This window comes from Bufo bufo, chromosome 3, assembly GCF_905171765.1.
Source record: "Bufo bufo chromosome 3, aBufBuf1.1, whole genome shotgun sequence".
Lineage (NCBI taxonomy): Eukaryota > Metazoa > Chordata > Amphibia > Anura > Bufonidae > Bufo > Bufo bufo.
Window position 1 is genome coordinate 656,238,252 of NC_053391.1, and position 16,565 is coordinate 656,254,816.

General features: G+C 46.0%; 1 protein-coding gene across 2 annotated transcripts in view; it reads right to left on the minus strand.

Moving 5' to 3' along the window:
• The window catches only part of CEP126 (centrosomal protein 126), a 69,130-nt gene that overhangs the window by 11,811 nt on the left and 40,754 nt on the right, over positions 1-16,565 (minus strand). For both annotated transcript variants that reach the window (XM_040426297.1, XM_040426298.1), the window contains 6 exons: positions 12,863-14,867; positions 11,096-11,236; positions 9,213-9,334; positions 4,711-4,792; positions 2,338-2,538; positions 611-675 (listed from right to left, as the gene is read on the minus strand). In XM_040426297.1, coding sequence (XP_040282231.1) covers positions 611-675; positions 2,338-2,538; positions 4,711-4,792; positions 9,213-9,334; positions 11,096-11,236; positions 12,863-14,867 — 2,616 coding nt within the window. The remainder of the gene's footprint in view (positions 1-610; positions 676-2,337; positions 2,539-4,710; positions 4,793-9,212; positions 9,335-11,095; positions 11,237-12,862; positions 14,868-16,565) is intronic.

Below are 16,565 nucleotides of genomic sequence, written 5' to 3' on the forward strand. Positions count from 1 at the left end.
AATGCATTCTGAGTGGACGCGGATCCGCTCAGAATGTATCAGTCTGGCGGCGTTCAGCCTCCGCTCCGCTCAGTGAGCGGACACCTGAACGCTGCTTGCGGAGGCAAGCGGATCCGTCCAGACTTACAATGGAAGTCAATGGGAACGGATCCGCTTGAAGATGACACTATATGGCTCAATCTTCAAACGGATCTGTCCCCCATTGACTTTCAATGTAAAGTCTGGACGGATCCGTTCAGGCTACTTTCACACTTAGAAATTTTTCTAAGTTATAATGCAGACGGATCCATTCTGAACGGATGCAAACGTCTGCATTATAGGAGCGGATCCGTCTGATGAAACATCAGACGGACCCGCTCTGAACGCTAGTGTGAAAGTAGCCTTATGCGAGTCGGACCCCGAACGACCCAATACTTAGTGATCAGATTCAAGCTCTCCTATTCCCAGAGCAGTTTTCAAAATGAAAGAAGTGATCTGATTGGACGTGTTTCTTCAAACTTTTTTCTGCACAAGTTTCCTTGGGTCTGATAGGTCTTTCACAAGGACTTTTAATGCAGTCTCATAAGTACAAATTTTCTTAAAAATAAAAGTAAGGTAATATAATCCTCACCGGTGCTGATTTTGGCTGAAATCCAATTGTAGCTGCTGAGGGCTTGATTGTGGTTTCTTGAACATCTATACACAGAAACAAAAGAGATGAGATCCCTATCAGTTAAAGAGGACCTTCTGTGCTGTCCCTCTGTTACTCCTCCTGGAAATGTATGAATAAATCCACACGAGGATGTTACCATTCTCCTTGTCAATGGGAAATGTCCCTACACAGTCTCATGGTGTCCAATCAGAGCTGACAGTTTAACCCCTTAATGATCAGCCTGTTTTGGGCCTTTCTGACCAAGCGGTTTTTTTTTGTTTGTTTTTTTCCATCGTCGCCTTCCAAGAGCTAGAACTTTTTTATTTGTCTATGTAGCTGTATGAGAGCTTGGTTTTTGCTGGACAAGTTGTAGTTTTTAATGGCGCCATTTTGGGGTACACATAACTTTCTGATTAACTTTATTAACTCTTTCTGGGAGGGAGATAGGAAAAAAAACAGCAATAATGCCACTGAGGTATTACGTTTTAAATTTTGCGTCGTTCATTTTTTGCCATAAATAACATAATAACTTTACTCTCTGGGTCAGTATGATTACAATGATACCAAATGCATATTTTTTTTTACTGTTTACTGTGATGACTTTACATTCCCCAAAGATTTTATAAAGAAGAAAATCTTTTTGCATCACCGCTTTTTTTTTTTCTATGGAGTTGTGTGAGGGCTTGATTTTTGCGGGACGACTTGTAGTTTTCATCATTTTGGGGTAAATAACACTTTTTGATTTCTTTTATTTAAGTATATTTGGTGGCGACCAAGCAAAAATGAGCAATTCTGGCTTTTTTTGTTTTTTGTTACAGTGTTCACCTTAGGGGATAATTTACCGAACGTGGGGGAGATTTTTTTTTTTGCTAATTTTTCCATTGAAAAGCATTTTTTATTGGAATTTTTTTCATTTAACAAATGGTTTTTATTTTTAACTACTCCCATAAGAGGACTATAGCAGGCAATCTTTTGATCGCTTCTAAAATACAATGCGCTATTCCTATAGTGCTTTGCATTTTAATGTCAGAGCTATGTCAGTGATATACTGAGATTGACCAGAGGCGCAGCCTGCTGGGGAAAACTCAAGGCAGGCTTGGGGCCTATACCAGGTCCCAGCCTACCTATATACACATCGGCAGCCCACAATAGCATTTGTGGGGTGCTGATGGGAGACAGAGGGACTCCTTTCCTTTTGTTACCTCTTGCATGCGGCGGGCGCCATTTCCTACAGCATGTAAGGGGTTAAACAGCCTGGCTAGGCGCTCCTGCCGGTCCGGGCTGTTAGAGCAGGACTGCGGCTCTCATGTGAGAACTGAGCCCCTACCCTCCACTGCCCAGGAGACCCGTGCACCGATTAGACCAGGCCACAGTCAACGCCTTTTTTACGGCAGTCACTAAGGAGTTAAAGGACACAACATACTGACAAGGGGAATGGTCACACCCAGTTGTCATTTTTTTAAATACATTTTCAGAAGGAATATTAGAGGAACGGCACAATACAGAATTTTAAGAAAAGATGGCCCAGAATTGTTATCTCATGGGCGATACAAGTATTCACTAAAACAGACATGTCTTACAGAGAATCCCGGACTGTGAGTTTAAGGCCTGGGGCTGTCACTACTTTCACAGCTGGAGTGGGATAGTTGTAGGGGTTCCTCCATAGGGAGATGTTTTCCTTTGCCCCGGGTGCTCACTGTACTTACTCTGCAGTCTCTGATTGAGGCGATCGAGTGACTGAAGGAGCCTCTTTTCTTCTATGGAAAGAGCCGTCTGCGGAGCTCTGTGTACTACGCCGCTGTGCTTGTTTGCTTGCACCTCCTGCATGGCCGCTAGAATTTCTCCATCTGATGCAGATGTTTCCACCAGATTCTCCGCCAGAATAAACTGAGCCGTGCTGTCTGAGACTGCAAAGAGCAAAAGATGATCAAACGTCAACAATAACGTAATTGGGTGCGAAGAACCTTCCTCCAGCATAATATATTACACATTGCGCAGACTGAGGGTGGAACAGAGGCACGGCTTTCATCATTCACGATAAATGACAAGCAAACTCTAGTGCAAAAGGCATCACTAAGTTACCTGACAGCAATAAAATAGCAGTAATGGAATAAAGCACACACCAGACTTTCTGTACATGGAGACTAACACAAATATACCACCAACAATTACAGTGATGCCCTCCTGTCAGCATGGTCAACCCTATTAAACTAGGCATACTGCCTATTAGGGTTGATCCTTCTGAATTAAAAGTTCCCTCTGTATTTGAAAGTGATGGACCTGTTGTAGAGAAATCTGCACTTTTCCTAAAATAATCAGGTGTTTGGAGCACCAAGGGGTGATCCTAGCCCTCAGAGCACCACCACCTTTCCCTCTTAGCCACTCTTCCCTCTCCTTGAGTGAAAGGACTAGGGATCCTCAAGGGCCTTCCCTCCCGACCTGTAATCCTGCGCATGCCCCTGTGACTGTTGAACCAGCAAGCACATCTGGGATGTCATTGGTCAGCAATTGCAAAGGGAGCTGCCAGCGGAGGATCTTGATGATTTGTGTGCCCAAGTGCATTCAGCGTGTTAGAACATTCCTCGGAGAACCAATAATAACCTCATTGATGGCATACCAAGGCATGTAAGTGCGTGTATTTCTGTGGGTGGTGCTCATACTCAATACTGAATAAATTAAGATGTTTTTAATATTTTTTTTTCCATTTTTTACCATTTGCATATCATGTAACAGGTCGTATCTATCTGTCATTTCCATAATTCCATGACGTTTCCTTCTGGTGCTGGACAATTTCAATTCTGAGGACTAGATATGCACCCTCTCAATTCACCAGAGCAGACACTTACTCCATGTCTGGTTGCATAAAATATCAGCTGTTTTTGCGCGGTGTTTCAGCAGAGATCAACTATTTGACTTACAGCCACCAGGGGCACTATTCTATATCTATATTGAGAAGTTATGGTGCTTTCTAATATCATTTGTGAATCAATCCTCATTATTATCATGGTGGGTGATGTCAGTGGATGGGAGGAATCTTGTTTACATCACAGGTTGAAAACTTTTGCAGAGAGTTTGCTACAACGTACCCAGTCTAGGCAATTCTCAGTATGTCTTTCATGATTTGCTGAAAATGGCAAGGAAACTGAAACAAAGTATATCTGGAAGTTGTAGAACATTTCATTTCAAAGGCCTATGGATACCTATTATTGCATTCTACTAATTTTGGACTAAATATAATTTTTTTCAATTGGCCTTTATTAAACATTTTCATCAGTTTTTCTTCTACAACTTTCGCTTTCAGTGTATCTGCAGACTGCTGCTTTCTGTGTTACAGTGCATTTGTCATGGAGCTTCTCCGATGGCTGGATATGTGGCCCTTATCGGTACTTTCCTGACAGCTCATGAACACATAGGGGGTCATTTACTAACCAGAAATACGCCTATGTTAGGCGTATTTCTGGCGCAGATTGTGGTGCAAATGTCCTTTGACCCGCAGTCTGCGACTTGTCCCCGCTCCATTCATTTCTATTGGAGAGGCGGAGATAGCTCGTGATTGGTGAGGGTCCCAGTGGTAGGACCCCACCGATCTGATAGTTATTCCCTATCCTGTTGAGTTTCTGAGCTGTCAGGGTTCAGAGATAGAGCTACAGATCCAGTTGTCAGAGCAGCTCCCTGATGGATTCGTTGAGAAGGGAGAAGCAGTAGCCTGAAAATGCAGTGAAAGCTGTAGAAGAAGAAAAACAGTAACATTTTTATTAATAAACAACTGAAAAAACAACAACATGTTTTAGTCCAAAATGAGTAGAATGAAATAAAAAATGCCTCCAAAGGTGTCCAAAGCCTTTAAAGGGATATTTCAGTTGTGGTAAGTTATCCCCAATACACAGGATAACTATTAGATTGGTGGGGGTCCTACCACTGGGACCCTGTACCCCTTGGCGCCCCGCTGAAATGAATGGAGCAGCGGGTCAAGCATGTGCACTGACGCTCCATTCATCTCTATCGGACCCCCACCATATCCTGTGGATAGGAGTAACTTGTCAAAACCAGAATACCCCTTTATCTAATATTGTACGTACCTTCACCAGGGTGAGTGGCGCTGTGATTCTGCCCGGGCCCATGTGCACCCGACGAAGGATTTATCTTCACTGTGTTCATGTTCTGTTAAGAGTACAATATCATGTCAATCTGATAATTCAGTTGTGAAAAAAAAACAGAAGCTGACACACTGACATAGAATATTAAGATGGTTTAAAGGGGCTGATAAAACTATGATTGCTGGTGGGTGTGACCCCTGAGACCCGCAGTGATCGTTAAGAACAGGGAGGTCCCTCGAGGTCCCCTGTGTGAAGGGAGGGGGTAGATGCGCAGTGTGACCAACGCTCATCACTTCCATAGGACTGCCAGAGATAGCTGGGTGCTGTATTCGCCCAGTCCCATAGAAGGGGAGGTTCATACACACTACCCCTCCTTTCACACAGAGGACTTGAGGACCACCATTTCACATGATTGCTGGGGGTCTCAGTGGCTCCTGATGTGTTATGCTACAGTTTGTTTGTTCATATGTAGCCCAACACAAAAAGACTCTGTATTCACAGGTACAGTAGGGGCCACAGATGTCTGTGTGTCCTATGTGTCCTATGTCCTACGACCATAGGGCCTACAGAGGTCGCTTCTTGTTCAGATTTCCCAGGCTGGCTCATAAGGCTCATTCACACGACCGTATGAATGGGTCTGCATCTGTTCCGCAAATGAGGACCCATTTATTTCAATAGGGCCGCAAAAGATGTGGACAGCACGCTGGTACTTCCGTTCCATTGCCCCACATAAAGATAGAACATGTCACTGTTCTCACGGTATCTTGCCGTTTTGGGGACGAGAATAGGCATTTCTATCATGCGGAACGGCACACGGGCGGCATCTGTGTTTTGTGGATCTGCAATCTGCTGTAATTATATAATTGCCTGTCAGTGTTGTGCCAAGAACCACTGGACTCCTGTACCAATCATTGCAGAAGAAGAGGTTAAAGTGGTTGTCCAGGCTGCAGATATTAATATTCCGAGATCAGACACCCCCACAATTTAGCTTTTTCGGGCTGCCATGGCGCCAGAAGAGTGTACGGAGTGGAAGCAGAAGGCTCTGTACAATGTGCAGTTAGGCAATGGGAGCTGAGCTGCATTAACCCAGCACGACCACTACACGGTGCACGGCGCTGTCAGCCCTCCAGCTCCATTCACTGTATGGTTTCTGGTGCCACTGCAGCCCGAAACAGCTGATGGGTGGGGGTGCTGAATGGCAGAACTATACCAATCTGAAGATAGGTCATCAATATCTGTAGCCCGGAGAACCCCTTTAACTACGGCCATAAACTGATTGTGAGTTTGTCTTTCTTAGGGTTCATTCACACGTCCGTATGAGTTTTGCCGAATCTGCAAAACACGGGACACCGGCAATGTGCGTTCCGCATTTTGTGGACCGCACATCGACCAGGCACTCTCATAGAAAATGCCTTTTCTCGTCTACAGTTGCGGACAAGAATAGGACATGTTCTAGATTTTTTGCCGAACGGAAGTGTGGATCCGGAAGTACGGAGGAGGACAGCACATTCCGGCCCCATTGAAAATGAATGGGTCAGCACCTGTTCTGCAAAATTGGGGAACGGATGCGGACCCGTTTTGCGGACGTGTGAATGGACCCTTAGGGTACTTTTACACTAGCGTTTTTCTTTTCCGGCGCTGAGTTCCGTCCTAGGGGCTCTATACAGGAAAAGAACTGATCAGTTTTATCCCCATGCATTCTGAATGGAGAGCAATCCGTTCAGGATGCATCAGGATGTCTTCAGTTCAGTCTTTTTGACTGATCAGGACGGATATAATACCGCAGCATGCTACGGTTTTATCTCCGGCCAAAAATCCAGAACACTTGCCGGAATGCCGGATCCGGCATTTTTTTTCCATAGGAATCTATTAGTGCCGGATCCGGCATTCAATATACTGCAATGCCAGACCCGTCCTTCCGGTCTGCGCATGCGCAGACCAAAAAAAATTTGAAAGAAATAAATGCCGGATCTGTTTTTCCGGATGACACCGGAAAGAAGGATCCGGCATTTCAATGCATTTGTCAGACGGATCAATCTTACATATGCCATCAGTTAGGCATACGTTTTGACGGATCTGGTAGGCAGTTCCGGCGACTGATCTGCTTGCCGATCACTCTGCGCAAGTGTGAAAGTCACCTTATCACTGTTGACCCCAACAATGAAGAAAATCCTGCTTCGTTCCCCCTCCATGTTTAGGCAGGTCAATACTCTGAGGTTAGGAAGGAAAAGTTGTTTATTACAGTTAGACTAATTAGTTGCCTTATTGTAACATAAAATGTCTATTTCACTGTTAATAAAACTTTGCTTTTATTGCTGACTTTATAAAATATCTCTTAGACCAAATTAAAAACTATCGTTGTGTCACTTCATTTTGTCAGTCTTGTTTAATATACAACCTTGTTATGACAGCAGTGGACTTGATGGCTGTAAGAGCGCGCTTGTTCCAGTCCTCTATCCTATCCCTCGCTAATATCTCTGAGGCATTGTTATTAATGAAGCGTCAATCCCTGTGCTAAAACCTCCCTCAAAACACTGCCCAGGGGAACAGGCAGTGAGTGATAATTTGGGTTTGGTCATAAGGCTACTTTCACACTGGCGTTTGGCTTTCCGTTTGCGAGATCCGTTCAGGGCTCTCACAAGCGGTCCAAAACGGATCAGTTTTGCCCTAATGTATTCTGAATGGAAAAGGATCCGCTCAGAATCCATCAGTTTGCCTCCGATCAGTCTCCATTCCGCTCTGGAGGCGGACAACAAAACGCTGCTTTGCAGCATGTTGCTGTCCACTTGACGAAACTGGGGACGGATCCGTTTTCTCTGACACAATAGAAAACGGATATGTTCCCCACTGACTTTCAATGGTGTTCAAGACGGATCCGTCATGGCTATAGAAGACATAATACAACCAGATCCGTTCATGACGGATGCACACGGTTGTATTATTGTAACGGAAGCGTTTTTGCAGATCCATGACGGATCTGAAAAAACGCTAGTGTGAAAGTAGCCTTATATTTTATAAAGTCAGCAATAAAAGCGAAAGTTTTATTAACAGTGAAATAGACATTTTATGTTACAATAAGGCAACTAATTAGTCAGAAAAGACTAACCGTAAATAAACACGTTACGCGCCTTTACATAGGTCTAGGGTCTTCTGGTTTGTAAGGAAAAAAGTTCACACTGAACACATGGAATATTCTATGACTTCATCCGGTGCCTTACATAGGACAAGGTCACATGACCCCCAAATGCATTTCCATAATACGCGGATGACATCTGAATCGCTTGGAGCGAAAAGGTTAAACAAGCAGACATTGTGTAGCCGCCTTCATGTTAATGAAGTCATGTCGCCTGTAATCTGCTGTCCGCTCCTCGCTGCGCTGTGTACACAGTGATGACAGGCATCAGATTTCAGCTCCGAATAAACACCACTGATGAATGGTGAAAAACAGCTGGATTTCCACCGCTCTCATGTATTGTGTGCACTGCACGCGTCCGTATTAACAAGACCTAAACACTGTGAATGAATCAAGATACGAGGCCACGTAAATGTAGAGCCTCACATTGCTTAAAGAGATATTATGGTTCAGCAAATTAAACGGCATCTGTCATCAGTTTTGTACCTATGACACTGGCTGACCTGTTACATGTGCACTTGGCAGCTGAAGACATCTGTGTTGGTCCCATGTTCATATGTGCTCACATTGCTGAGAAAAATGATGTTTTATTATATGCAAATGAGCCTCTAGGAGCAACGGGGGCGTTACCATTACACCTAGAGGCTCTGCTCTCTCTGCAACTGCCGCTCCCTCTGCACTTTGATTCACAGGGCCAGGCAGTGAAACGTCATCACACCCGGCCCTGTCAATCAAAGTGCAGAGGGAGCGGCAGTTGCAGAGAGAGCAGAGCCTCTAGGTGTAACGGTAACGCCCCCGTTGCTCCTAGAGGCTCATTTGCATATAATAAAACATAATGTTTCTCAGTAATGCGACCACATATGAACATGGGACCAACACAGATGTCTTCCGCTGACAAAGGCGCGCAGCTTGATGAAGGGCACCAAATTTGGGCCCGAAACGTTGCTATAACATGTACCACTGATGTTGAATAAATCAATAAAAGTATAAATTTTCTAAAGATCATCTGGTGTGCTGTCTTAAACTAAACATTGAGGACTTGTACAGATTTCTGGGGTGGAAAAAATCATCCTGGGACGTGCACCTACGTAAGCCTTTTGGATGAGTGCTGTAGTCATACCTCTGTCTACAACCCATTGAAGTGAATGGTTCTGCATACGTGCTGCAAAAAAACCGGAACGGACACAGACAAAAAATACATTTGTGTGCATGAGCCCTTAGAGAGAGTTTTGAGCCCTAAAGTAATAGGAAACATTGACAAACCTTCCTCTAATATCAAAAATATCAATGCTCATGGGCGACCGCAGCCGATAGTTTTTATAAAGGGAAGTGCAGTATGGATATTCGATACCTGAATATGTGAGGGCCTCCAGCCGGCAGATGCGGGTCTTCCTTTCCTCTGCTCCAGCAATGCTCTGCGCTTGTTCTCATTGTTGTCTAGAATCTGTTTCCGTCTTGAAAGGGTGACATAACCTTCAGAAAGAAGAAAACACAATGAAAGACGGCCGGGGTGATGTACTTTATCCGTAGAGTGTCTGGATCATTGATGTAACGAAATGGCTTGTCCAGTAGTATTCATTTCTTAAATATGGCTCACAGGGGGTTAAAAATCAAAACATAAGCCATACTCGGCCCCCACTGATCCCCCGCTACTGTCCCACAAGATAGAAATGCAAGGAAAGACCCCATCAGCCAATAACTGCTTGAGGCGGGTCACCGATACCGCCAGTGATTGGCTGAGCAGGCCTTTCCGCTGTGTCAAGCCAGGACCAGGAAGCGGAGAGGAGTGGGGAACAAATGGCAGCGGCAGGGGATCGGTGAGGGTAAGTATGGCTTAGTTTTTATTTTTTACCCTGTAAGCCATATTTAAAAAAATATATAATACTGCTGGACAACCCTTTTACCTGATAAGAGCTGGATTATCATATTTTCAGAATTATTGGATAGTCATAAAAATATATTTAAAGGGGTTTTCCAAGATTTTTTAACTGATGACACCCGGGGTCCCCTGCCGGTCAGCTGTTTGAGGAGGCATCAGCGCTCTCTGTAGGGCGGCATCCTTGTCTCAGCTCCCCAAGCACGGCGCCGTACATTGTATAGTGGCTGTGCTTGGTATTGCAGCTCAACCCCATTCACTTCTATGGGGCTGAGTTGCGCCTAGAGGCCACGTGACCTATGGACGTGTCATCACTGGCTTAGGAAAAGCTGCGATGGTACTGCAAGAGCCGCTGCCTTCTCAAACAGCTGATCGGCGGGGGTCGGACACCAGTGTCGGAGGCTGAGCCCCACAGATCAGATTTCAAATCTCAGAAAACCCTTTAAGTCACTTGCAGTAGCTGAGTAGAAGAATTTCCTAATCGCTATTTTCTCGGCAGGGCCAAGAGGTCCACAAAGAAATTGGTGGTGTATGCCAGCAAGATATGTCATCGGACTGCTGGGGCGGCTCTTCAAGAGACTGAAGGGTCCTCTGCAAATGTCCACATTGGGGCTGTTGGGCTACAAAGCCCCATGCTTGGGCCTACTTCCACATTGTACATGGTAAGGGGGAATTCACACGGCCTACGGTCTGCAAATTGCCGATCTGCAAAACACAGATACTGGGCGCGTGCGTTCCACATTTTGAGGATCAGCATGTTCTCCCCTTTTTTTTTAGAAATGCCTACTCTTGTCCGCAAAACGGACAAGAACAGGACATGTTCTATCTTTTTTTGTGGGGCCGCGGAATGGACACGCGGATGAGGAAAACACATGGTGTGCTGTCCACATCTTTTGCGGGTCCTGAAACTACAGAAGTGTGGATGCCCCCTAAGGATACATAATATGGTGCCCAATGCCTACTATCTGTGCCCATACTATGCCCCCATGTGTTCCAATTTCATAAAATGATGGTATGTAGTACTCTAGAGATCCTCTAGGGGAGAATATGGAGCCTCCTGAAGGCACAATACAGAGGTCTCAAGTGTGTGTAGTCCAGATCTCCAATACACAATGGACGGAGCTGTGTAGTTCCAGGGCCAGAGATACTCCGATGGCTTATCCGTCAATATTCAAATCCTGGACTACTCGTTAATTTCTGCTGCCGGAGAACACAGAGGGCGGATCTTCATCTTCGGCAAATGCTTTTTATATTTTATTCCCTGTTACTTCCCAGCATGAAGGGGAGAAGGTACGCTGAGCGATATTCATGTTAATGCAGACATCATTACTAAAATAAAATAGAAATGTAACTCTCACCATTATTAAGTGGGGAGAAGAAGCCGTTTATTCGGGACAGTGACCTCCAGTTGCTCAGCGCTGCTCCGTCGATCACGATGTGGGACAGGTTGGGTTGTGTGTGCTGTAAATGAGAAGGCAGAACGCCAGCACGGAAATCACCTAAAATACAACGAGCACCAATATCAGGATCAGATGACAGAGGTTCTCAGGTCAGTATTAGTCAATGCAGATCAAACGTCAAAGATGCAGAATTGAACGGGACATTTATTATAAATCCTGAACAGATGCAGCAGAGCTGACCTGGTCATACATGTGTTTATAGCTGTATCTTGATAAGGACTCATGCACATGTGAATAGGTCCCTTACAGGGGTCCTCTGGGCTACAGATATTGAGGACGTAGGCTCAGGATCAGAATCATTGGGGACGGACGGAAGCAGAAGGCTGATGTACTGCAGCTCAGCTGTCATTCACTTGAATGGGGGCCGATCTGCAGACCCTTCTGCTTCCCTCTGTATAGCTTCTGGCATGGCAGCTGCTAAACATCGGATCAGTGGGGTGCTGGGTGTCAGACATGGAGAACCTGGAATTCATATGGAGGCATATGGATTGGTTGAAGCTGCAGGATTTCCTTGGGTGCCATGTTGCCATGGACAGCACAGACGTCCGCTGTGGAGGACAGTGAGAACGGCAGTGGTCAGGTAAGGGCTTGTTCACATCTGCGTTAGAGGCCCCATAGCAGATTCCATTAGAAAGTCTATTTTGTCCAGTACAAAAAAAAATAAAAAAAACAGGTTCCTGAATCAAAACTGAACGGACTCCATTATAGTTAATGGGGTCTGTTCAGCTCTGTTCCTATCAGTTCTGTGCTCCTATAACGGAGCAGAACAATTATTAGCGGTCATGTGAACTTAGCCAAAGTAAAACTTTTAGGGAGCTCCATAGACTTCGAATTCTACCCAGAGTTTTACTTTAATGTGAAACTTAAGGAGGACCTGTCACCTCTCCTGATATGTCTTAGTAACTTGTATTCCCCATGTAATACCAATTCCGGAGCATCTTCTACTGGCATAGAAGATGTTAAATGTGGCGCCCCTCACCACACCCCCTTTTCAGGAAAGTTGCGTGGAGACGGCACTTGCTCAAAATTTTTTGCACAAGTGCCGTGGAAAAAGTCGCAAACACGCAGAAAACTGGCATGATCAAATGATAACTCTATCCCTATCCGCTTGCTCCCCGAGGAGAGCCGATGAACAAGTAGGGGGACAGCATATATGCCCTTTTATTTTAGCAATTGGTGGAGTTCTCAGCATCCAGACTTCCATCAGCTTCTAACATGTCACTATGAAATGTCTAAAGTTGTTTAAAATGGTAGGAGCCCTATAAGACCTGCTGTATTCTGGAGCATATACAAAAAAAAAAAAAAAAAAAAAAAAAAAAAAAAAAACAAGGACGAGCCAAAACACAGAGAAATGACCCCAATACACCAAGGAACACCCAAACATTCTCACAGGAATGTCCACTTTGGCCATATTTACCCCTTTTAGATCTATTTCACTCCAAAAATATACAAATGTGCAAAATGACCTCCTACGAAATAGACCCAAGTGGCAGTTGTGTGTTGAGGTCGAGCGCCAATATGGCAACCACTGGCTTTCCAGGGAGTCGCCCTGGCCACACAACTATCCCGGCGCTTTTAGTTCCTGTGTTTGTCATTATTTCAAAAGACAATTCCGCAAAACGGAGACAATTGAGAGGTTTATGACCTTTACAAAATGAAACCCACCTGTAGCAGCGTTTTTGTGGGTTAAGGCACTTCGCACTCCTTGCCACAAGAAAGCGATTTCCTCATCAGTGGGCGTATGGTCCAAACGCAGTCCATTTTCACCAAAAACTGGGTGCCGTTTGACAGGAACTGGCAAGCTTTCTTGCAAAGCCAACAGCCGCTCGCTATTCAACGTGAGAGCAGCCTTTGAAGCATTGTCCGGATCAGAAGGAACATAAGCCTGAGGGATCTGTGTATTACCCGAGGAATGAGACATGCTCTGAGAAGCCATATTGTCCTTGATTATAACATGGTTGGTAGATGACACAGCATTGTTTGAATGATTAACCTGAGAAATGGTGACTGGCTGAGCCTTGGTCACTGGTTCTCTGTTATTATTGTTGTCTGATGCAGGCCTCGGAGGAGGATGAGGAGTCATGATCTTTCCCTGAGACCTTGCAATCCTGCTGGCCTCAGTTGCTGACTGTGGTCGAATTATAATGCCCTTCCTATTCCGGTGCACCACTGACGATGGGGTTCTGGCTGATTTTGGACGTCTTACTACCCTTGTCTTTGCTTTTGGAGAGCTTCTAACTGTGTGCATATGTCCTACAGAATTTGGTTCCTCATCTTTAGAAACCATCCATGCCTGCTTAGCGAAATGGTAACCTGTAGAGAAGACAGAACTGGGCGTTCCTGCAAGAGGTCCTGTCTGGCCATTTTGTGAAGTTGTATGGGCCAGGTCGTTCTCTTTGGAGTATGCCGCAGCAGTGGATTCGACTGAGGACTTTACGGTAGCCTGCATTGCCCCATTCATACCTGGTACACCTTGATTATCCATGATTTTCTCACTTTCATCCAACCACCTCAGTTTTTTATTGTTTGTCTTCTTATGCTCTTTTTCCTTTATCAGTTCGACACTGTCTCGAATGCCGGTGGAGGCCCTGTCCCCTAGGAGAACCATCTTGTTAATACCCATCACTCTGGTGTAACCATTCTCATACTTGGAGACCTTCTTCAATATACTCTTTAACAACTTCTTCCCTTCTTTTCCGGCACTATTAATTCTTGCCTTTCTATAGAGAGTAGACCACGCCAGGTCAGGATCGTTGAGAGAAAGTGCCGTTCCATTTTGATGACCCTTTGGATCTTGTATTACGCCCGAATCAGTCTCGGTTGGTGAAGACCTTTTTTGATGTAACGGACTATCTCGGCTATTGATCTCTTCAGGTTTTCTGTGGCTGGTTTTCATAGTATGGAACTGTGTATTGTATATATTTGTAAGGATCTCAGGGTCAGGAACTAAGCTCATTGAATGGATTTTATCTGAGTGTTTACTTACTTTTAGATCTGAGCTTATATTGTATTGGAAGCTATTAGAAGAGCTTTCGGAAAATGGAACCACCACTGGGGTTGCCAAGGGTTGAGTCATTGCGGGTCTTGATGATAGTCCAGGGTGTTGTGGTGTGTCTTTGTTATCATGAGGCACGGACGTCTGAATGGTCTCTCTTGGAGTTGGGTCGGGAGTGGCCCAGGCTCTGCTTGGTCTAACCACCACATTACAAGATGCATTGTCTCTGTCATAATAGGATAACTTGCTCTCAGTTCCAGAGACTCGAGACACCTGACTGACATGTTGATTTGACATGGAGAGGTTGAATGTGCTTACGGGATGCATTTTCTCATTTCTTGTTAAGGTGTCCATCGTTTTCTGCTGGAATCCATTTTGAGGGACACTCTCTTCATCTCCTACTGGAAAGCGCTTTTCTACAATCATATCTCCAGGTAGAGGTCTGGAAGGCTCGGGAAGGTTTGTCTGACTGTTGAAGCCACGGACACCATCACCAGTGTTATAATATCCCATATTCACGGAGGAAGAAGAAATGTCTGCAAGTGCTTTGTGTAACGGGACAGAAGAAAACACTGAGCTATTTTCTTCTCTTGCCGGCTCTAAATTTCCTTCTAGGCTGTCCAAGCTGGACAAGCTGTCTTCACGTGTAAGCTGTGCAACTTCTTGGTGAAAATTCTGTAAAAATAAATGTAGATATTAGATCAGTGTTGGCTTACCATCTCTAAGCTATGATTTTTACTATCAATATAAAGGGGTTGTCTCATGAAGACAACACGTGTCGGACATAAGGACATCATGGAGAGAAGGGGGATTTTCCTGCTTCTATGAACTATCATGCAGAGCGGCTCCTGTTCTGGCAGACTTGAGCCTCCTTGTACTACACAGATTCATATGGGCAGATTTACCAAACTGGTGTAGAGTAGAACTGGCTTAGTTGTCCACAGCAACCAATCACATCCCACCTTTCATTTTCCATGAAAGGTGGGATCTGATTGGTTGCTATGGGCAACTAAGCCAGTTCTACTTTACACCAGTTTGATAAATCTCCCCCATAGGGTCTGCAGCAATCGGATGATTACCATGATGCCTGTGTTTTTAAAAGGGTTGTCTTCAGATCCCTCAAGATCCTCATTGATTAAAAGGGTTGTCCCAGCACACTCCCAACTGCCACCAGCTGGATCTACTGTTAGATGCTGTGACAGTTACAGGGAGATAGCTGCAGTAGAAAGGACACACCCCCTGAGCTGTGATAAGGGAGAGAGCTGCAGCCCCCTGAGCTGTGATAAGGGAGAGAGCTGCAGCCCCCTGAGCTGTGATAAGGGAGAGAGCTGCAGCCCCCTGAGCTGTGATAAGGGAGAGAGCTGCAGCCCCCTGAGCTGTGATAGGGAGAGAGCTGCAGCCCCCTGAGCTGTGATAGGGAGAGAGCTGCAGTCCCCTCAGCTGTGATAGGGAGAGAGCTGCAGCCCCCTCAGCTGTGATAGGGAGAGAGCTGCAGCCCCCTGAGCTGTGATAAGGGAGAGAGCTGCAGCCCCCTCAGCTGTGATAGGGAGAGAGCTGCAGCCCCCTGAGCTGTGATAGGGAGAGAGCTGCAGCCCCCTGAGCTGTGATAGGGAGAGAGCTGCAGCCCCCTGAGCTGTGATAGGGAGAGAGCTGCAGTCCCCTCAGCTGTGATAGGGAGAGAGCTGCAGCCCCCTCAGCTGCGATAGGGAGAGAGCTGCAGCCCCCTCAGCTGTGATAGGGAGAGAGCTGCAGCCCCCTGAGCTGTGATAAGGGAGAGAGCTGCAGCCCCCTCAGCTGTGATAGGGAGAGAGCTGCAGCCCCCTCAGCTGTGATAGGGAGAGAGCTGCAGCCCCCTCAGCTGTGATAGGGAGAGAGCTGCAGCCCCCTGAGCTGTGATAGGGAGAGAGCTGCAGCCACCTCAGCTGTGATAGGGAGAGAGCTGCAGCCCCCCTGAGCTGTGATAAGGGAGAGAGCTGCAGCCCCCTGAGCTGTGATAGGGAGAGAGCTGCAGCCCCCTGAGCTGTGATAGGGAGAGAGATGCAGCCCCCTGAGCTGTGATAAGGGAGAGAGCTGCAGCCCCCTGAGCTGTGACAGGGAGAGAGCTGCAGCCCCCTGAGCTGTGACAGGGAGAGAGCTGCAGCCCCCTGAGCTGTGACAGGGAGAGAGCTGCAGCCCCCTGAGCTGTGACAGGGAGAGAGCTGCAGCCCCCTGAGCTGTGATAAGGGAGAGAGCTGCAGCCCCCTGAGCTGTGATAGGGAGAGAGATGCAGCCCCCTGAGCTGTGATAGGGAGAGAGATGCAGCCCCCTGAGCTGTGATAGGGAGAGAGCTGCAGCCCCCTGAGCTGTGATAGGGAGAGAGCTGCAGCCCCCTGA